We start from the raw sequence: 24,118 nt of genomic DNA, 5'->3' as shown, positions 1-24,118 counted from the left end.
AATGTTCTCTTTAATTTGAAAGTGTAAGAAACTTTCTACATTACATTATTATGCCTGAGTAAGTTATCATTTTACAGCTGTTCATCCTTATGTCTAGCCTATTGCACCTAAAACCTACTTTCCAACTTTATGTGAAAACCAATGGTTTTATTATTAGGTAAAAAAGTGGAAATTAAAAGTTAGGGATGTTGTACGAAAATTCTTGTGTCTGTGACAGGCAATGTGACACCTCTAACGCGGGAACCACAGTTGGCACAGAGTGCACTACTTAGGCACTGAAAATGACGAACATGGAATGTTCTGCGCAGCCACCTGCTCCTTGCTTCCTCTTTACATTGCTTTTGTATAAACTTCAGGAAATTAGTTGAGCTGTTTGCATTTCCCCAGGTAGGAACCACTGCTCTGCTCTGCTGTCCGGGGTAAATGACGTAATCAATATAAGGAGGCAGTGACCACTAGCTATCACCAGTAAATTTCATCATTAGGTGCCTAAAACAAAGTTTCTGTTATGTTATTCAAGCTTGCTATACAAACTAAGATAAATGACATGGTTAAACTGCCCCAGTAGCCTGTCTCTTTTATCAGGATATGTCTGCAAGCCATAAGAAGATGGTAGTGTAGCACATGATTTCAGAAAAGCATGAACAACCATGACTACAGAATTATGTCCTGAACAGAGAGAGAAACCACTACACCTAAAATGAGAAATGATCAATGTCAGTATTCTAAGGAGCCTTGGCAGTCTTCCCTGGCAAACATTGCCTCTTGTTTCAATCTGATATTTGCTACAAATATGGCTACATTACCTTACAAGCTTGATTAATTAATTAATTAAAGCCTCTTCATTTTTTTTTTTTACAAAATGCAAACATCACTAAATAATCCCAATTATCAACACTCAATCAGTCCTGGAAGAAACTCAAATAACAAATACACCTGGGAGAAATCCAGATTTAAAATAGAATAACCCAAATAACAATCTGGGTCAATCCTCGGTGAAATTTTAAAAAATAAATTTTTTATCTCCAGTAATTTTGTGATAATCAATCTAAGATGGAATAAGAAACAAATGGGAAGATTTCACTTAGGATACCTGCCAAGGAGGGAGGAATTCCAATCTGTCCCAGAGCTGTCTGGAGCTGCAGGGAACCTATGTGCACAGGCACTGGGGGGATGAATGGGTAGTTCTGAGGGCAGAGGGGATGTGAAGAATCCTTGGCTTCCTAAATTGACTTGGAGGGTCCTTCCTCCTCTGCTTTCCCTCTCCCTAATAACAGACATGGATTATTGTAGTCAGCTACTATTTCATGGACATCTAAGATGTCCTGCACTATATGTACCTGAACAAAATCGCATACTTAGAAACTGCATCCATAGTTTAGTTAAAGGGAAACTCTTCTGATCACTTTAGAATCTTTTTTAAAGGCCAGGTTTGCCAGGGACTGCATTTCCGTGCCAACCTGTCGTGTCAAGAGCACTAGTATTGTCCACAGAGTCCTGGACGGAAGCCTGGGTGGAAGCATCGCCTGCACTAAGTGGAGGCGTGGTCTCTGAGGAGTCTTTTCCTCTGTCAGAGATGCTGGCGGGTGAGGATGCCGTGATGCGAGCAGGTAAGGGGTCAACGGGATGCAGAGTACTGGGTGTCTCTGTTGAGGTCAGTCCTGTGACGTTAATGGGAGATGGAAGGAGAAGATGAGAAATATGTCAATTACATCATGAAACATATGCTCATCTGAGCTTACTAAATACCCCAGCGCATCATTTGTATACCACACATACACACGCACACACACCCATACATATATGACATAGGGCACATACGTGCGGATGCATATGGTGTGTGTATGGATTTGCAAATGGCTATGCATGTATGTACATGCATATATACAAATACATAAAGAGATATAAATATAATAGACACTCATAGATATAAAATAAGCTACAGAATCACGGCTAAAGATAGAAGTGAGGAAATAGAATTCAAAGCTGTCTTCTTCCCTCGTCCCGTTCCATTGCTATGTTTCACTCTCACAAAACAACTGGATTCAGAAAGATTACATACAATGTGTAAAGATGATTAAAGGAAACTATTATACAGACTTACAGATGAAGAAAAAATAAAGATAAATGCAGTAGGGGATTATTAGGAGAGATAGGTTCTAGGAGAAAAAAAGGCAAATATTCTAGATACACATAGACTTTTTACTTTTTAATAAATTCAATTAAAACAAAGTAAGAAAAATGTGTCTAAAATCTTGGAAAACAAAATTAACAGACAGATATACAAATGATCCATATGTACACAACGTCTTCAACACCACCACCACACAGAGATACTATGTAGGGTGCTGAAAAAACCTTTGCCACAGTTCAAATTCACATTACAGAAGAGGAAAATGTGACCAAGTGATAGTAAAATAGGTACTTGCACAGTTGATGTGAGAGTACAAATATGTAAAAGCTTCCTGTAGGGCAAATTAACAGCAAGAATAAAAGGCCTTTACATTGTTTTGTGCTGCTTTACTGAAAAGAATATGTAAACATCTAAATTTTTAATTAAAAACTCTTGGACTCTGTGGGTTTCAAAATTATAGAGCTGTACACATTTTTATTTCTTTGAATTGCAAACTATATTTTTTAAATATTTAATAATTAAAAATTGAGTTACATCAGACACACATGTTAATTCAAGTCACTAAGGTAGAGTAAGAATATGTTAATTGTGCCTCATTTAGAATTGTGCATTATAATTATTAAATCAGAATTATCTCAATGTTTTTACTTACCATTTTATCGCATACTGCCCACCATATAATATTATTCAGGAAATAATAATATTTTCAGGAAGAAATGTATTTTCAATAATAATAACATTGAAGTGATATAATTTATCTTTATATATGTTTATCTTTATATTATCTCATTTTGTAAAGAATATGTTTGGATTTATTTGTAGCATCATCATTGTTTAATTTATCTTAGGACTAGGGCACTTTAAAGACTATTAATTCAGTTGCGCCAGTAGAGTTTGGAACTGATCACTAAATAATATCTTAATAAAGCCTTTGCATACCATTGAAAAGGCAAATTACTCTTAAAGGATTTTACACACACACACATGTATATAAAGATTATTTACATTAAGACTTCTCTAATTTATTAGATCATTTCTTAATCCATTTTGACTATAGTTTTGTGATCTAACTTAAATTTAATTTTTCTGTATTAAAATTTTAAAAAGCTGGTATTCTGCCATATGACTTACTGTCAAGCTGTAGAAAGTAGTTATTTATATACAATAATATACAAACAATTAATAATAGCTATAAATGGTTATCAAGCATTTTGTTTTATAAGCAGGAATTTCCACAAGGGGTGAACATTGAGAGTCCTTCATTTTTATAAAAATTTTCCTCAAATTATTTAATTGAATAATAAAAATTCTGTTAACATTAAATGTATAAACTAGGTAACAACAAAATATTTAAAAATGCAAATATGCCTCTTACCAGGTGTGGAGGAAATTGAGCTTTGCCCTGAAAAAAGGAAAAAAGGAAATCACTTAGAAATTTTCAAATTTCATATGTAGGTATAATTGTATATCAGAGTTCCATATTTCCATCATCTCTATGGTAGAAAATTTTAACACAGTAGCAATATTTAGTACCTTTTACCCCAATGAATCTCTATTCCCTTTCTTTATGTTGGCTTTATAAAGCTGAACTGTGTCAACACACTATTATTACTTCTTGAATTTCCAAGCAAAATAAGAAAAAAGACTCAAGTAGAACTTTTAGGATTAATATCCACCTTATAAAAACGTTTGAAAAAACTTTTGGAAAGATTTTTGCCAATTGCATCCATCTATTCAGACAATGATTCCTGGCTGAGCACCTATTGTGCGCTGAACATAATGTCATGTGCTAGGAATGAAGGAATCTGACCAACACACAGAAATCTCTGTGCCCTCAGTGAGCTCAGGCTAATGTAAGATACAGACAAAACAAATCTATACAGTGTAATGGCAAGTGAGACAGCACGTGCTATAGGAGCACACGGGGGGATCATCGTACTGAGACTGCTGGGGTCTTGGCCAGCTCATGGACGTGGTGTCAGAGAAGGTTTCTTGGACACATTCATCTATTGCGTGTATGTAGCCATGTCCCGGAAGAATAAGAAGTTAAGGTTTATCTTACAAGTTTCAGATAGCCATTGGAGAAAGTCTTCGAGGGAAGGTCTAATAAGAAGCACAAGGATTTTATACCAACATTTTTGTGAAATGGAAAATGGATTATTTGATGGGAAAGCAGTGACAGGAAATCAGGACTACAGAAAGGCAAATGACAGAGGGGCTATCCCATAGGAAGAAAACGGTACACCTTTCCCCTCCCCAAAAAGGAAGGTGTGGCAAAATGGAGCCATGAAACACCTAGGAAGTGGTCATCAAGGCTTAAATCTTTGGAAGTGATGACGGGAGGTGGGGTATTGGGAAGGTAGTGAGGAGAGGAATAAATGATAAGAAAAACATTGATTGATCATGTTTTGAATTGCAGTAGATTGATTGTGGAAACATAAGCTGAGCTAATGAAGAAATAAGTAGCAGGTGGGACTGAATAGCTGAATGTGTTTTAGATTCCATGTAAAAATGTTTAGTAGCATTGGGATGTAAAGGCTGGTGGCTCGCAGTAGATCCAGGAGCTGAGGCTGCTGATCAGCACAGATCCCAGGTTACCTAAGAGGGAGGGTAGGCAATAGGATCCCCAGGTTCATGAACATTGAAGAGAGCCCCAGTGGCCACCTTTTCCTCAAAGGAGGGAAACTGAAAACAACAAGAGTGAAGGCTAGAGGATATTTTTAAAGAAGGAAATTGTTGAAGTAAAGTAAGACAGGGAATAGCACAGATCAAGTTCTTAATATCTGAGGGTGTGGGGATGTCGCAAAGAGAGGTTTATTGGTGTGAGGAAGCTGGATTCAGTCAATAGTGAAGAGACGTGTGTTTTCATCCCCCTGATTACTCATGGACTCTTAACAAAGATCCCGAAGTTCTTTGCTAAGTGACAGCAAACTGAGGATGGAGATGGCAGTCAAGCATCAGAAGGAAGAAGTGATTGGCCAGTATTTGAGAAAATTTCCTGCCTTCTGATTTTATTTCTGAGAACCAACTGATCTGTAAAACTTTTCTCAAGGGTGCCCCAGAGGGGTATGGACTCCGTATTCTTCATCTGGTGACAACCTTAACCTACTCCTTGAAATAAAACACATCTTTTAATGGCATATGGTTTTAAACTATCTTTTTCTTATATTTCCGTATTCTTTCTTAATCTCTCATACTTAAGGACAGTAATCTATCACCCAAGGACAGGCACAGGTCCCAAGACATTCATCAATAGGCAATTTCATCATTATGCAAGCCTCATGGAGTGTATCCACACCGACTGAGACAGCAGCGACCTCATGAAGGGAGACACCTTCCAGGAACCACCATCGTATCTGTGGTCTGTCATCAGCCAAAACGCCATTATGCGACACGTGATTATGTTGTCTTAATTTCTATTATTTGTGCATCTCTCCCTCTTGTTAGAGATGTCTGCAGCCAGGATGAGGATACTTCAAACAGCTCATGCAAACGTAAAATTAAAAGATAAGTTTATTTTGCTGTGGATTTGTTTGAAATCTCTGCATAGTTGTTTCATAATATGTATTTTTGTTAATTTTTAAAAGACACCTTGCAGGCATGGATTTCAAAATATTTTTGCAGAAAAACAAATTATCTTTTAATTCTGTTTTCCATGGCCTTTTTGAAGTCCCTTTGTACACTATTCATTCGGCCACCTACGTGTCAAATGTGTTTGAGAAATTGATTTAATTCCAAGTGGCACAAAAATAGCGATTTTTTTTTAAAGAAAAGATGTGATGTATAGTATTTCTGGTAAGTTTGTAAGTTTTTCAGGAAGCCAAGAAATAAATTATCATAAAATAGAGAAGATAATTCCTAGAGATTTATCATTCTAAAAGAACAATTCATTGATTATATCCTCTTGTTACTATGAATTGATATATGCATTGAATGTCTACTGAGCACCAGCACTATACTAAGCCCTTTGCTTAAGTTTTCTGTCTTCAGCATCACAACCATCATACGAAGCTTAGACGAGTCAATTGTGGCAGAGTGTACAGAGCTGCTCTGCGCTAGCCCAGCCTGCGGGGTTGTGCAGGGCATCATTGCAGACCACAGGCGTTCCACTGCCCCATCAATTCATCCTTATACCTTTCCTTTTCATCTGAACTTTTCTGCATGGACATTGTCGCAGTTCGTGTTTCAGGTTCCATACAGAGTGGTGTCTGTTAGGAGCTCGGAAGGGAAGGGAAGGCGCACCATGATCAGGATTCGACTGCAGAGCAATTACTAGCAGTATTGCAAATGCCAAGATAACCTTGACCCTAAAAAATGAGTATTCACATTAAGTCATAATTTGCTGCGTGGATGCTCCATCTATGGCTCAAATATTCGAGGGAATTAAGCAGTCTGTCATACTACTTTACTATAGAATATTACTTTGACAGAAGAGTTAACCAACCTACAGTGATGTCACACAGAAGTGTTACCATTCAAAGATTTCTTTAACTGTGAAGGGGGTTCTGGAGTTTGGGAACAGAATGCTATAAAAAAGTTTATATAGTGCCATATATAAGATGATTCCATCTGTAATAGTCTTTCCCTGATCTACCCCATGTTCACTGTTTCCCCAAATCCTTCAGTTGTAAATACAACAAAATTCAACGGTCTGGGAAAACTACATAATATATTAAGATCCACCACATTTCTCTTTCTTCTACATTTATGCTTACTTCTCACAAAGTCATCTTGAATGGAATATGCATTTTCTTTTACATTCATTTATCTCTAAATCTGATTCTAAATGCAACCACAGAGTGATTTTCAGACTTATAAAAACATTGTAGCTTTTCGTATATTTTACATAATGTTCTTCATATAGTATCTCAAACATGCGCGCGTGCACACACACACACACACACACACTTTTATCTCTTTGAACGAATACTCCAAGGCTTCAAATCACTGCTCAGGCTCCATTTAAGACCAAAACTGCTTGTTCTCATGATCACAAATTTCCTTTAAGAAGATTTTCAATCTTGGTAACAATTTCAGTCAAAATAAACAATATGAAAAAATTTTAGTCACTCAAAAAAATCTTTTAGTCACTCCAAGCTACAATGTTAAAACTTGAAGCCACTCCAAAGTTTAAACCAATGTTCTTAAGGAAATTATGTAGGTACTACAGCAGTGCAACTTGAAATTACAAATGAATTTCAGTATGCCGTATTCACTAGATCACACAAATTTTATATTTTCAACTTTTAAGACAATGCCAAAATTTAACTACAAACTCAAAGTAGGAACACAATAGTCAATTTATATAAAATATTTGTTTAAAAAAATCTGACTAATATGTAAAGAATGTGTCACCCCAACATTCATCTTGTGGCTTTTACATAAAGGTAAGCAGTACACTAACAAGCACGCACATCTGTGAAAACCATCTCCACATAAGAAATAACGAAGAGGGTAAGAAAATGTATTATCAGATGTCTGATAATTTATTAATGTGCTTATGGGTCTAATAAAACAACGCCTTTGTGTGAAATATATAATAACGAGCACACAATCATTTACTTATTCTTAGAAAGTTATATTAATATAAATAACATTACTATCCACATGTGAACATTTTGAGCCATTTTGAAAGGATGTACAAAATAGGTAAGGAAAAATACTGGAAATACCAGCAGGAATTAAGAGAGCACAGGTACAGGGATGTGACAATAAACAGAAGGAATCAGCTTTTCTAAAAACGTGTTCAATAAGCATTTCCTTAAACTCTACAAACATCAAATAAATATAGTGAAACAGGTCATAGCAATACCCTCAGTGTTTCCATATATTACAGAAATGCTTTGACTTAACTCTTCTGGGGACGTTTTCTACACTTTTTTTGAAAAACAAAACAAAACAAAAACAAAAACATGCCATTTTGGTTATTTAGGCAAAGGAATATTTAGTCAAGTTTCAGTAGGTGGCACCAAAACACCAAAAATCTATAAATCATCTAAGTAGGCGCTCTTTGCCCATTATAAGCCTATTGTGAATCACCTACGGAATTTACTAGTACATTAAACGGATGAAAATGTAGATAACAGGATGCTTGATCTTCAAAGCTGTGTTATTCTAACACATGTATTGTTACTGAATTTACTTTTCCCAATATGTATCTTTTACAACTCCAAATGCTTAAATGATGGAAAATCAAAGTTGCCTTGAAGTCACGCCCCTAAGTCCCTGATCAGAGGTTTCTGCACAATCTAGGAATCAGTTTGAGTGAGAATGGCATTTCAAAAGACAGACTTGGTCTTTAAACACCACCCGTTGCACCCTCCCTCCCCAAAAGGAGTGCAGCGCCATTTCCAAGGGGATTTAAACCTGTTTCGTTCTGCAAATCGAAGAAAAGTACAAGGACAGAAAGGTGGAACAGAAGAGATGAAATGAATCCTTTTTCTCAGCATCTACCCTAAAATGAACGGTGGTGTGTTTTCAAGGTTGAAAATGCAGACCTGACCCCTATAAACGTGAAGATCCTACACAAGTGGAGAGAGCAGACTGAAGTGAAAAGTAAGAGTTAGCTGCAACAGATATGCACGACTTTCCTTTTTAGTAGGGCATGGTAACAAAAACTAAGGTACATAAATAAGAATAAAAGGCATCTACTTACTCTTTAAAGCTGACATATTGTCAGAGACTATAAATCCAACAAATCATATCAAATTAGTAAGTATTTCTGGGCTAGGCACTCTGTGCAAGTGGCAAAGAAGGCAAGGCATTATCAGGAGTTCGGGGAACCAGAGAAAATAGCCTTCCCCTTCCTTCTTTACTTTATCAGTAAATATAATGATGACAGCAACTCTTTACTGAGATGTCATCATGCATTAGACATTGCACATCATTAGACATAGTATACAAGGGGACTGCAAAAGATTTGCAGAAAATGGAATTAAAGGATAAGTTTATTTTGGTGCAAAAAATTTTGAGATCTATGCATGATTGTTTCATAATAGACATTTTCCATGAGGTTTTTGAAAACGTTTTCTCTATGCATGGATTTCAAAATTTTTTGCACTAAAACTTATCTCTTAATTCCTTTTACAACTTTTTAAACTATTTTCGTTTTTTACTTCACTTAGTCGCCCAAGCAAGCCGATGAGTTAGCCAACATTTTACCTACTTCACAGGGAATAATATTCAGATTTAAAGGAATTTAACAAATTGCTCAAAGTCATACATGGAGGAAGGGTGAAATTTGAACTTGTGTCTGTTTATGTTTTTCTCAGTCTTTTTGCAAACTTAATGTTAAAGCTGGTTCTAGTCTTCCAATGCCTGGAATCCCATGAGTGGAACCTTTGCTACTTATCACTAGAAATAGCTCCAGAGGCTCCTGCTAACACAGAAACAAAGGATTTTATTGATTTTTATTGACATTCAGTTTTCTGTTTTGTAAGGAAACTAAGACTCATTGAGCTTAACTGCCCTTTTGATTTCACACAATCCTGTCAGTGCCAGGGAATTTGCAGGCTCCTTCCATGCCCAGAGAATTCCAACAGATCTTTTTGGGACCTGTCTCTTAAATACAAATGAGCATCCAAGAAACAACACCAAAGCCTCCAACAAGAAAGACAAAGACAGACTGTAGGCCTTGAGAGAAACAAAGACAATGCAAAGAGCAGAAGAAATGATAAAACTCAGCATAATTCAAATTCCCAGAAAGGAGACAACACTGCATTGATGAACAAAGAACGGAGGTTATAAAGACGACAGTTCGAGAACAATAGAGGAGGTGAATAGACACCAGCTGTAATATTTTTATAAAAAAAGATGAAAAAACTAAAACTAGTATAATAAAAAATCATTTTGAAATGGCAAAATAAAGTCTTTGTCTTTGCTTCTGAAGAGGAGGCATCAATGGTGAACATGGAGAAGGCAAAGGGTTGTGCTTATTTCCTATGAGGCTTACGGAACCACCCAGGCCTTTGAATTATACCCCACGCAGGCAAATATTTTTAAAATAAAAATATACATTTTAAAGGCATAAACATGTAAAACAGAGTTGATGATAAAAGGAATAAATGTTTAGGACCTCAGGGTGGACTTCAAGCAAAGGATTTCTTATTTTTTATATAGGGATCACATCTATCTGTCTCCTGAAGAATTATGTATGATGCCATCAACATTCATTTTTGTTTGTGATGATATGTGAATATGCACACCCATGTACCTCTAAAACCAGCCATGCAGTGATAGATCGCTTGTATTTAGCTTAAAACATCATGTAATCAATCTCAGGCCTGCTGACTAACTAAACAAATGACGACACTTTAATAAGGCTTGAATTTAGAATAATATTCAGATGGGCCCAGGTGGGATCTTTGCAGCCATTTGAGGAGTGAATCAGTGGATGGAAGACCTCTCTCTCTCTCTGTCTTTCCCTCTGTCTGTAACTCTACCTCTCAAATAAATAAATAAAATCTTAAAAAAAAAGAAAACACAAATGACAAAGATGCCTCCTGACTTATACTATTTTAAAACATTTTCCTGAATAGGTTCATTGTCATGTTAATTTGTTGTTATTTTTCTAAATTCATGGGGTTAATTTGGTTTTATTTTTCTAAATTTAAGATAATCATCTGTGAAAAATTCCTTGTGTTTTCTTTTCTATATTAAAACAGTTATCTGTAATTCAGGAGGGGACTAGATTGTCACTTCCTGTGTAAAGATGACCAAGTTGAAGCCTTTGATTCACATTCGCACATCTTAAAGTGTCCCCAAGACCTCTTGGAGAGATCTACAAAGTGTGTTTCCAGATTGAAGGCATAGGGCAATTTATGCAGCGTTGTTTAACCCATTGCCTCCCAAAAGTTGTTTGTCGCAAGCCCATTTTTCCGTGAATATATGCAGTGGGCATTCTCAAGGAACGTGAGCACCACGGAACTCCTGTGTTCCTGAGAGCACAACTCATGCAATTCTGGTTTGTATCAATGATGTTTTTCTATCTCCCTGTCGGACATTAGGGTCATCATCCTGTATCAGATCAGAGATCAATCCTGTATTTGTGCTCATGCTTGTGGTGCACCAAGTTAAGAGTGGAGTGCTGACGTCTGGGCTCCAACTCTGCAAATTCTGGTTTAGTAGGCTTGCGGCATTCAGTGCTTCTGCACCGCTATTTTCTTACAGCTCCAGTGATGATTATGATGGGGACCAAGGGTTAAGAACAAATGACAGAGGGCTGGCGCCACGGCTCACTTGGCTAATCCTTTGCCTGCAGCGCCGGAATCCCATATGGGCGCTGGGTTCTAGTCCTGGTTGCTTCTCTTCCAGTCCAGCTCTCTGCTGTGGCCCAAGTGCTTGGGCCCCCACACCTGCATGGGAGACCAGGAAGAAGCGCCTGGCTCCTGGCTTCGGATCGGCGCAGCTTGCCAGCAGCAGCACGCCGGCTGTAGCAGCCATTTGGGGGGTGAACCAACGGAAGGAAGAAGACCTTTCTGTCTCTCTCTCTCACTGTCTAACTCTGCCTGTCAAACAAAACAAAACAAAAAAAAAAAAGAACAAATGACAGAGGCCGTCGCTGTGTGCAGCGGGCCAAAACTTCATGTGCTATGCCGGCATCCCACATGAGCACTGGTCGGTGTCCAACTCTCTGCTTTCAGGCAAGTGTTTGGGCATCTGCCCCTGCATAGCAAACCCAGAAGAAGCTCCTGGCTCCTGGCTTCAAATGGGTCCAGCTGGAGCCTTTGTAGCCATTTGGGGAGTGAATCAGTGGATGGAAGACTTCTCTCTCTGTCTTTCCCTCTGTAACTCCACATCTCAAATACATAAATAAAATCTTTAAAAAAAGAACAAATGACAAAGATACTTCCTAACATACTATTTTAAAACATTTTCTAGAATAGGTTCATTATCATGTCAATTTGTTTTTATTTTTCTAAATTCAAGGAAATACCTGATTTATAACACACACTTCCAAGAGCACAAACCATTTAATTATATGAATCACTTGGTAAGCATGTGTTTTTGCTTCCTTCTGCATAGGCTAAGATCATAGTCAAAGATACATAAGGAGGAGCCGGTGCTGCGGCAGGTTAAGGCCCCAGCCTGCAGTGCCGGCATCCCATATGGGTGCTGGTTCGAGTCCCGGCAGCTCTTCCGATCCAACTCTGCTATGGCTTAGGAAAGCAGTAGAAGACGGTCCAACTTCTTGGGCCCCTGCACCCACATGGGAAACCTGGAAGAAGCTCCTGACTTCTGGCTTCAGATCAGCTCAGCTCTGACCGTTGCCGTCATTTGGGTAATGAACCAGCGGATGGAAGACCTCTCCCTCTCTCTCTCTCTGCTTCTGCCTCTCTGTAACTCTGCCTTTCAAATAAATAAGTAAATCTTTTTTTAAAAAAATTCATTGTTAAAATATGCACATTGTTGGATGATGACTGTGAAAGCAGCAGATTCTTATTTAGAAAAAAAAATAGGGGAAGAAAAACAAGCTGGCTGCCCTGTGACAAACTAAAATGAACTTAAATGTCCTTGCTTCTTTCTACACAAATCATCAAGGAAGGAAAAATGGAAAATGCTTAAAAGTGCCACATTCTTATTATATCTGAGCTTTAAGACAAAAACAAATAAACAAATAAGTATGCAAAACCTGCTGAGGCTCCAACCTAGGACAGGCAGACGAAATGGAGTGGGAAGTGAATGGGTGAGCAAGGTCCCAGTCGGAACAGTGCACGGAAGGTTAGAGCTGTGTATTTCATTTGTCTCTGCAGAAAATGTTGGCAGCAGCACCCACAAACCCGCCGGCCTGAGCCAGGAGGGCGCTAGGAGTCATGCTCTTGGTGAAGATGTGTGTGTGTGTGTTTGTGTGCATGAACTAAATACCAGACAATAATAAATAAACAGACAGGGAGGGCCCATCTTACAGACAGGATCGAATGTCTGCAGCTGTTGAGGATAATTGGTAAGGGCACGACTGTTTTCTTCCCATGTGCCCTCCCTGAAAACTCTGAACAGTAACATGTCTTTGACTTTCAAAACCACTGAAGGAAGGAACCCAGGCGCAATGGGAAAAGTGACATTTTCGAATGGAAGAGATTTGCAGTGTGCTGTTCTCCTAAGACTGCTGTTTGCACAGCTAAGAGCTACCAGCAGTGTCTTTGCTGCTCCTGTGGTTTCTCCTCCTCCGTGTACTTCTGTTTTTCTTATTCTAAGTCTTTATAGGAAAGGAAGAGGCGCAGCTCATGCGGTTAAGCACACAAGCGCTTCCAAATGGTGCAACGGTTGCCATGGCACCCGTGTAATCAGCCCCATCTCGGGGTTCAAACCGCAACTTCTCTAGCGTTGAAGCTGCCTGATTATACATTTAACGACTACAAAATACTGGGCCTCCGGTCGATTTGTTGTTGCTTCACTGAAAGTGTATTTCAAAGATAAAGTTCATTTTTGTTATTTTTCACTCCTCTTTCAGATGCACCCCATTTGAAAAAAAGCACTTACACAGGGTATTTTCATGAGAAAATAAGTTAAACCCAACCTTATGTTTGATAACATAAAAAAAAAAAAGCCACCCTCTCTGGTTCAGCATTTTGTGGATTAATTACATGATGGAACTTGGAGAAAACAGATTACAATGGAAAAATTGAGGCGAATGGGCTGACCGGTCAGTAGAATTCATATTCTTTTCCCCTCAAGGTTCTGAAATGATCCAACGAGGTCATGGCAAGGGGATTTCAGTTTTTGAACTCACAGGTGAACTATCGCTCCACCGGTGAGAAGCATCACATTGCACGCTTTGCTAATAAAGGTACGAAGGTAAAGAAGCTGAGGGACTTCCTGAATGTCACACTTGACAGTCTCACGGAAGTCAGTGCCTGAAAACCAGACACTTGCAGGAAGGTTTTTTTTCTGTCCAGCCACATGAACAGATACCCTTTAGCCCTGGCTGGTAGCAATCTTCCTTGCTAAGCTTTTCTACCCATTGTCATATGTTTTGACTAAATGACTATGATGATACAGAAAATATTAAAAAAACTAATATTCATACACAATCCATCCTGGAAAAGATCACGGGGACCTTTTCATTTAACTACTGTGGAGAAACCCTTGCTAGGGGCTGGTGTTGTGGCACAATGGTTAAGTTGTGGCTCTTACGAGTACCAGCTCACGTCAGGCTATTCTACTTCCTGCTAATGAGCCTGGGAAAGCAACATAAAGTGGCCCAAGTCCTTGGGACCTGTTACCCAAATGGGAGACCCGGATGGAGTTCAACTCTCCTGTTTTCAGACTGGCCCAGCCCTGGCCGTTTCAACATTTCGGTAGTAAACCAGCGGATGGAAGATCTCCTTTGTCTCTGTCTCTCCCTCTCTGTCTGTAACTATGCCTTTCAAGTAAATAAATAAATCTTAAAAAAAAAAAACCTCCTGGTGGGCCTTTCTACATCAGAAACAGTTTTCTGTCTTGCATTTTAAAAGAACTCTTGCTGAATACATATTGTTGATACATTCCCTTATACAATCCTCACAATACACCTATATCATTAGCAGTACTACCCTTGTCCAACAAAGACAAACTAAAGACAAAGATGGTTTAGATAAATTGATCGAGTGTAGACTAAACATAGAAATCTCAATCCTAAGCATACTAGAATCCAAAACGCCTACATTTCCTATCAACTCCACAAGGTCACCCCCAGGGAGCATACTTCCGAGGATTCAGTTCCCATCACTTTCCTGAACTTCAGTATGTGGTCCTTACACACCTAACACCTGGTCCCTGCTGCTTCCTTTATCTCTCCACTACCTCTAGTCTAGTCCAGATACTTACCATGCCCTGTTTCAATAAGCTTCACACTCACATTTGTTGCTCAATTTGTATTTTTTGAGGGCACTGGCGACATTAGCTTTCCTTGCTAGTTCATGGAGGAAAAATCATAAACATTTTTATATTTAATCTTAATACAGTTGGTTTCTATGGTCCCAACAAAGCTTTGAGCAATGCAGTTTTGAAACTCATTGTCATATGGGGCATGTGTAATTTCATATTTCCTAATATGGTACAGTATTGCGTTTCTTCTTGGCATTTTCATAGGCTTTCAAATTTTCATTTGTATCGCTATTTATGTTCATACAATAAAGAACAAAATGCAAAATATGCTCAGAAATGTAAATAGCTGGGAGGAAGAAAGAGCTGCACTTCATATTATACTCTGACCTGTTTTTAAATCCTAACCCGCCAGTATGCCCTTGCGCAGTTTGAATACACAGCACTTCCTTATACCAAAAGAAAATGAGATCAGTATATCACAGAGATGCCTATACTCCTATATTTATTGCAGCACTAGTCATAACAGCCAAGTCATGGAATTAATGTAAGAGTTTATCAACTGATGATAGATAAAATACAGTATATATATGTATGCAATAGAATACAAGAGATGAGATGAATCCCATCGCTTGCAACAACATGAACGAACCTGGAGGATATTATGTTAAGTGACATAAGCTAGACACAGAGAAATACTGTGTGACCCTACTCAAATGTGGGATCTAGCACATTTGATCTCATTGGTGAGAAGAACAGAGGTTGGCCTGAAAAGTGCGGAGGAAAGGCTAGGGAGAGGTTGCTTAATAGGTGTGAAGCTGCATTTAGATCAGAGGAATAAATGCTGATATTCTATTGTTTAGTAGCGTGACAATAGTTAAAAATAATGAATTATGTATTTTAAAGTGGCTGTAAGGAAGGATTTTGAGTGTTTCATCATGTAGAAATGGCCAATGTTTGAGGTGATGAGTATGTTAATTACCCTGATTTGATCTTCACACAATGCATACAGGTGTATCAAAACATCACATTGTACCCCATAAATTCATACAATTATTATGTGCCAAAAATTAGTTGATATGAAGCGTCGATAAAACAGTATTTGCAGACAGCATCGCAAAATGGATAGCAGGCCCAGAAGTGATATTGAATAAATGTTCACTACACTTAATGTCCGTTGATTCCTTTGCTGTACCTACTCAGAGACCATCAGTGGTAATCATTTTCAAATGGGATTCAGGGATCCATGACAGTCAAAACTATTTTAAGAGGCTATTGGGGCTGAATCCTCTATTTTTTAATTGGCATACAAAATTCCTTTTCACTGTGGACTATCAGTTAGGTAAGAATCTAAATGTAACTTCTGCCTTAATTCTGATTTCTGCATAATTTTTCTGTGATTATGCAACTTGTGCTGAACACGAAAGAGAAGGATCTGAGTTACATTCACGGATTTTAGTATTTAATGTGCCCCATGTCACCTTCAGTGCTGTATTTTATCGTATGCTTTTTGCACTTCTCCTCAGTCCTTGGAGGGATTCAAAGAAATGTTATCAAAGGCAAGGCTTACGAGAGACGAGTGATAGTGATGAGTGACAGTAAAGATACCATCCTAAAAATCACGTGATTTTCCCATGACTCGTCTTCTGTGATTCTATTCTGGATCAAGGCAGTGGGAATGGCTCAGCCCAGAATCTCTGAATCCCAGGTCTGCCTTCCCCAACCCTCCCAGAGCAATGCCAGTGCTATGAAGTCCTAGGGGACCAAGTTCCTGGCGAACATCCAAAAAACCACCTCCCAGTCCCTCACTGGTGCACAGCTACCATCTGTTCCTTAAGTTTAAGAACTGTGCAAAGAAATTTTTTATGATTGTCTGGAAACAGTTGTGGTCACGTTTTGGAGTTCATATTCAGGAGGTTCCTCCAATGGATTGGTTGAAGTATCCCCAAATGTCTAAAGAATACCTCTCATTTATGTGGAACCTATGTTGAAACTGTCGCCATGTGAAAACCTCACAAGCAGGTCAGAATAGCCCTAGGTCCTTGTAGTATCCAGAACCAACCTGAGTACTCAAATAACATGTAATTAATCTATGGAGTGAATCAAACCTGGCTGGACTGAATTGGGGTATTTAAAAATATTAAACATCTTTCAGCAACATGTGTAGAGGGGTCACCTAGTGACCTAATAAAATTTTATTTTATTACTGGCCTGTTTCTACTTCAACCATTTATTTTACATATTTTGGACATTAGTCTATACTTTCAATCCTGGAGAGCATCCATACTCTCCATTTTGAGGGATAGTATAAGGTAGAAATGATATTTTGGTCCTAGCACTGTTCTGGAATAATGCACACAATGTTCTCCAGTGTGTATTTTTTTCATTTTTCACTTTCATTTTTCTAAGAGAGGAAGGGAGAGGGAGAATGAGAAAGGGAGAGATAGAGATATCTTCCATCGGCTAGTTCCCTCCTCAAATGCACACAACAACTGGGAGCAGGTCAGGTTGAAGACAGGAGCCCTGAACCAATCCACCCATTTGGGTGATGAGACACCAATACTTGAGCTACCAACTACTACCCACTGAGGGTGAACATTAGCAGGAAGCTGGAATGGGGAATGGAGTTGAGACTCGAAGTGTAATATGATCATCCCAAGCTGCGTTCTAACCACTGCACCAATCATCCACTCCCAGTTATTAAATAAATTAGCATTTAGAACAAACACCCCCACCCATTCAGTAGCAATATGGTTACTGCTGACATAAAGTAGACATTAGTGAAAGGGATAGGTGTCTCCCTTCTCTCGTGATAGTCTTTAAGGGAAAATGGGCCCTCTGCTTTCAAATTATCAGTTCATTTTACACTTTCACAACTTATACCTAATTTACCAAAATAGAAAAATACTTTTATCTGTGATCTATGACACAGGAAATCCAATTCTTGACATAGCACGTCATTTCATGGCATAAAACAAAGCAAATTTGGGTGAGAAATCTTACGGGATCTATTATGAAGAACTCATCAGTTTACATTCATTGTTCTGCATTCTTTTGTCTCTATGATAACTGAATCCAACTGAAGCTAGTAAGGGGAAGATCAGTGCTAGATAAATAAGCTCTCCTGTTTATGCCGGAGTACTCAGATCAATAAACCATCCCTTATATAACATTGTGCCATTTTGCACATTTTTCTACTAATATTGCTAATTTCTCTCCCAATCCATCATCTCATCAAGATCATGCTTTCTCTATCACATCTCCTGTGAGAAGCCAGGCAGTATTTTAAGATCACCATTCACTGCAGGTCCATGCAGACCAAGTTCCAATCCAGACTCTGACTCTTATGACTATTTGAACTTGATCCAGACATTGAGTCTTGCCTTCTTATCTGAAAACTGGTTGAATAAATAAACCTTGGTAGGATGTGGTGAACAGTAGAGATGTGTAAAGCACCAGAGACACGAAAGCATCCAAAATGCTAGGCAGCTATTGTCGCTGCCAGGATTGCAGATCTGAAGTAGGAAATGGCCAGTTACAGGAAGGCTATTGCAAACACTGGCTGAACGTTTCTATAAGGAATTTCGTATTCACTAATGCCCGTGGAAGGCTATCTATGATGTAGGATGTATGATAAACCACACACAGTTAATAGAGATTGGTAAATGCAATGGAGATGAGGAGAAGCCACTATACTAACAACATAGCAGGATAAAAAGCCTCCTATTAAAAGTCATGGCTCGCTGAGCTTCAAAACAAAATTATTGTGAAAATTCAATGACATACTACTAGTGATATGGTAAATTACTCAGTTATAAAAAGAATTACTTGCTGATAAAAGTCTCTTGAAAGTTACTTGTGATTAACATCTGTATTCAAGAAAGAGCATAAAAATACAATGTGTGCAGGAGACAAACCCAGACTTGGAGATGTTCTGCAAAATATCTGGCCAGTAACTCCTAAAATTTCAAGGTCACGAACAAATGCAGACTGAAAAAGAGCCACAGATCAAGGGAGACTAAGGAGACGTTATGAATTAATTGAACATGGCGCCCTGGATTAGTTATCGGGAAGAGGACATTGGCAGAAAAACAGGTGAAAGTCAGACCGTAGTTCAGTTAACGGCCGCGTTCCAATGATTATTTTTAGTTTAAACAAGTGTGTTCCTTGACAAATGTTCATATTAAAGGAAGATGAGTGAAGAGAGAGTGGGAACGTTATATCCTTGCCTCTTTTCTGCAAATCTAAAATTATTTTCAAGTTAAAAGCTTGCTTTTTAAAAATTCTAAATGTCTAAATAATTCAGATAACTTTTAAAAATCTTTAAATTGGGCATTTTTGAGATTGAACAAATGCAAGTAGAAAGGTTCTTTGCTTTAATAAGATAAATCTGGATTAAGTCAAAGTACATAAATAAAATACCTTTCTAAAGTTTTTGATTGCTACTTTATAGTGTACCAAATGAACACACAAATGGACACAAATAAATTCAGGAAGCTCATTTTTAGCAGTTTTAGCCTCAGGGGCTCGTATAATTCGTCCCTTATGGCAGAAATCATTTAATTAAAACAATTTGGGGGGAGCAGTGTACTAGTAACACCTCATGATTCCAAATTCTCAAATTAAGGTTTGCATTCCACAAAAACACCCTCAAGGGTTAAGAAAAATCACCCACTTTACTGCATTTCTGAGAAAACTCTTTCACTCCAAAAGTACTTGGCATATTCAAAAAGTTCATGGAAAATGTATATTATGCAAACGTATCCATGAGTTTCAAGTTTTTTGCGCCAATTCCATTTTCCCAGTAGCGTTTGAAGCACCCTGAGAGGTCAGTCTTTAGTCTTCCTTCACACTCTTCCTATGCTCCAAGGGCTCATTCTCCTCGTCTCACTGAGGAGTGCTAACTGTGAATACCTTCATTTTTCTTAATAACAAACTAAGGATGGGGCTACACTTCTGCGCTGGAAATAAAACAAACCTGCATCTTTTCACTTATATAAAGGAAACACTTTTTAGTTACTCAAAAATGTTTTCTGACATCCATTGTGTTGGGGATTTAGTCCTGGGCTGCTGTAGCCTCCCACCTAATTGAGCAGCAAATCACACAGGCCTGGGCATAATAACTAACATGCACATCAACACTTGCTGTGGATCAAACACTATATTATGTTCCATACAATAGATTGTATATATGTCCTACATATTAACCTCCTCCATCACTGTAACCATGAGAGGTCATTGTTATAACTGTGTGATTGTTAACCCTGTTTTAGAAATAGAAACACACAAGGAGACCCAATAAGTGATTTGTCAATGACCTCTCAGCTTGTGAGTGACAGAGATAGGACTTATGCTTCAGACAGTATGGCTCAAAGTTAATTCTTTTATTATTTGGATGGTAACTGCATTCTAATATGGTAAAGCACTATGGTTCACTATGTCCTATGGACCAGGGGAAGAAGTATGCCTCCCCATTCTTGGGTTGATACCAGAAGACCTCCTCAGAAAGGCAAAGTCTCGCTAGGGCGTGGAGGAATGAAACGTAAGGGAAGATCAGTCTTTCGGAGAAAGTGAACAGTGTCGGCCAGCATTGAGAACAGAGCACATTTTTGAAAGTAAAGGTTGTGCCTCCAGAAAGGTGCTAAGCTGTGTCTGGAGGGGAGTGTGAGGTTGATAAAGGCCCACCTAGCGCAGACTGTGACGAAGGAAAATGATCCTCATGCGAGACTTTGAGCAGGTGCGTGATCCCGTTGTGGTGTGCAGTCAAATTCAGGGTGCGAGAATGCACCTGAGGATACAGATCAGGGGCTGTAAAATGCTGCTAAAATAGTGTCAGCGGACTAACAGTAGGACCAACAACTCAGACTAAACCCTTAGGAGCTTATTATCTCACAAGGCAGGATTGAGTCCATGCCTCCACAGTGGTCTAAGGGCCAGATCCCATCCAACTTTTTATTCTGACATCCACAGGGCATGGGCTTCACTGCCCTCACAGTCTAAAAATGACGAGGTATCTCATTTTCCTAAAACACTGATCACAGACAGGAAAGTGGTCATTCTTTTCTCTCTCTTTAAAAAAGATTTACTTATTTAGAAAGACAGACTGATGGGGGGGGAGGAGAGAGAGATGGAGAGAGAGAGAGAGATGGAGAGAGAGAGAGAGAGAGAGAGAGAGAGATGGAGAGAGAGAGAGATGGAGAGAGAGAGAGATGGAGAGAGAGAGAGGAATGGAGAGGTATTTTCATCTACTGCATCTACTGATTCACTCCTCAAAGGGTGACAATAGCCACGCATCTGGACCAGATTAGAGCCAGGAGCCAAGAACTCTATCCAGGTCTCTTACATGGGTAACAGGGACTTGAGGGCTCCACTCATCATCTGCAGCTTCCCAGGGTCATTAGCAGGGAGCTGAACCAGAAGCAGAGTAGCCGGGACTCTAACTGGTGCTCCGACACGGGATGTTACATGTCAAGGCGGCTTATCCTGCAGCACCTGCCCCTTTAGTAGCTTTTGAAGAGTGAGGGGAGTTTCCCCAACTGCCCTTCCTGTTTCTTTGGTCAAACCTGCATCCCTGCCTAAGGACCTGCAGAAGCTGTGAATCACTTTGACCAATCAGGACCTAACTTTAGAGGCCAGGGAAACTGCAAGACCCAAGTGAATTTGAGGTTCATGTGGGAAGGGCATTAATAGCTAAATAAATAAATATAATAATAAAATACCTAAAGGTCTCAGTAGCAAGAAAAACAGTTGTATGGGGTGGGGCTGAAAATCTTGGTTGTGGCAAGAGAAGTAAGTAGAAGTGAGTATTCCAAGAGATGAAAAATACAGACTTAGCAGTACTTCTTAGCAAAAAACTGAGTTACAGAAAAAGGGAAATTCAGAATATGTCTTACGTATTTGGTTTGGGTAACTGTGTGGCGGCTGATGTAACTCACTGATAGAGAGACTATGAGTGCAAGGCAGGTTGATGGAACAGGCTTTTAATTCAGCTATGGTAGTGTGTAGTTTGAGATACCAAGAAGATACCAATTGAGGATGTATAGTCCATGGTTAGAGAAATTTGTGTGCTTAAGAAAGAAGATGCAGGGGATAGCATTGAGGCTCAGCAGGTTAAGCTGCTGCATTCAATGTTCAGGCATTCCGTATTGGAGGGTCAGTTCAAGTCTAGGCCCAGATCAGTTCTTCTGATGAAGCTCCCTGCTAACACACCTGGGAATGCAGCAGAAGATGGCCCAAGTGCATGGACCCCTGCCATCCATAGAGGAAACCAGGACGGAGTTCCTAGCTCCTGGGCATTGGGGCCATTTGGGGAGTGAAACAGTGAATGAAAGGCCTCTCTCTCTCTCTCTCTCTCTCTCTCTCTCTCCCTCTCCCTCTCTGTTGCTATGTCTTATAAATAAATAAGTAAATAAATATTTCAAAAAATAAAAGAAGACACAGCAGAGCTTAACTTACAGATGTACACGTCTCCAAGTTATAGAAGAAAAATTGAGCAACGGAGTAGGTAATATCACTCAGAGAGACAGCATAGGGGAAGAGGAAATGAGGGCAGGAATGGAACATATAGCAACCCCGACACTTAAGGAACTAGCAGACAAAGAGCAGTCAGGGGACGGAGATCAATGAGAAGAGTAGGAGAAGGTGGTTTCGTGCTTCATGGGAACAAAAGGGATGGTGCGAAATGTCAGCAAGAAGGAAGCTGTCAATCATAGCAAATGCCCATGTGATGGGTGAAGTACAGTGAAGGTGCAAGCTTGGATGAATGGATTTAATTTACTAGAAATTGGGGGCCAGGGGGGTGATGCTGCTGGGTGCATGAAGCACTTTCAGCTGTGTGCTGGCAGAAGCTGCCCGGAAGTGGTAGGCAGATAAGTGAGTGGGAAGTGAGAGAGGGCAGATTGTGAGGCTAAAAATCATTTTAATAAGTTTGTGAATCAGGGGAGAAGAGGGACAGAATAGCAATTGGGTAAAGATTTGGACCGAGTAGATGGTATGTTGTTAGTTGTTAATTGCAGGGTCATTATTTCTTCTTTAAAATTTTGCTTTCATGATAATCTACGTAAGTAGTTTTGCAGTATATAAGACAAAAGTTCTAGATTTTAAAAGCATAATAGTGTTCCTGAAGTATATTATATACTAAATCTATTTGATGATTTTTTTTAAAATTTAAGTCTGTGCTATTATTTTTGTGTCAAAAACTATTTTATGTTCCCTTTTCTCTGTATTTCTTCAATGTTTCATTTCTTACTAATTTATATGCTAAACTAATCAAGTTTCAAGTTTAGGGAGTTGAATATAGTTTTTATACCTAATAAGGTCATACAATAGTGCTATATAATTATAAATATTTCTCCTTGGAGATGTTGGCTTCCAGTAACTTTTCCTAAAAATGTCAAGGAAAAACAACAACATGACCACTTATAGTTATTATTTAAGGCTTATATCGTCATGTGGCCCTTAGCCACACTACTCCAGGGGTATATTTCTCTGGAGACCTAACTCACAAAATGTCTATATCACTACCAAAACTCCGGAGATAAGAATAATTGTAAAATCAAAGCAGACACTATGAATGCCTTTAAGCCTCATGTAGCAGGGGAAAGATGTTGTAATAGTTCTCAATTAAAGTGCTCACTGCAGAAAAACAAGTTAGTATTATTTTTTCTTTACTAGAATCCTTTAACTGATGCTGAACAAACATCTGATCTAAATGCATTACCTTACAAGTGTGGTTTTTAGGACGATGAGAGTAAGAAGTGGGGAAGAAAAGTTTGTAGTTTGGAAAAAGTGACTCCATTCTTTATTGAACTTTAAGCTTCAAAGGCAGGCTTTTAATTCAATTAAAATAAAACCAGGGAGTAGCTGTTTAGCGTAGCAGCTGTGATGACCATGCCGTGCACCCAAGTGCCTGGGTTTGATTCCTGCCTCTAGGTTCCGACTCTGACTTCCTGCCAACACAGATCCTGATAGGTAGTGGTTATGGCTTAAGGCGGCTGGGTCACTGCCAGATGATGTTGGAGACCAGAACTGAGTTCCTGACTCTGGACTTCAGCCATGACCAAGCTCAGCTATTGCAGGCATCTGAGGAGTGAACCAGCAGATCGGCAGTCTCAGCCTCTCTCTCACTGTCTCCCTGTGCCTCTTTTTTGTGTGTGTCTCTCTTTACTTGTGTGTGTACGTGTG

General features: G+C 39.0%; 1 protein-coding gene across 1 annotated transcript in view; it reads right to left on the bottom strand.

The window, feature by feature from the left end:
• Nucleotides 1-24,118, bottom strand: part of PTPRC (protein tyrosine phosphatase receptor type C) — a 114,105-nt gene that overhangs the window by 56,334 nt on the left and 33,653 nt on the right. Inside the window, exon 3 of the mRNA XM_062210738.1 lies at nt 3,510-3,536. Coding sequence (XP_062066722.1) covers nt 3,510-3,536 — 27 coding nt within the window. The remainder of the gene's footprint in view (nt 1-3,509; nt 3,537-24,118) is intronic.

The sequence above is a fragment of the Lepus europaeus genome, chromosome 14, assembly GCF_033115175.1.
Source record: "Lepus europaeus isolate LE1 chromosome 14, mLepTim1.pri, whole genome shotgun sequence".
NCBI classification, from domain to species: Eukaryota; Metazoa; Chordata; class Mammalia; order Lagomorpha; family Leporidae; genus Lepus; species Lepus europaeus.
Note: the sequence above shows the minus strand (reverse complement) of the source record. Positions and strands in the feature narration are given on the sequence as shown.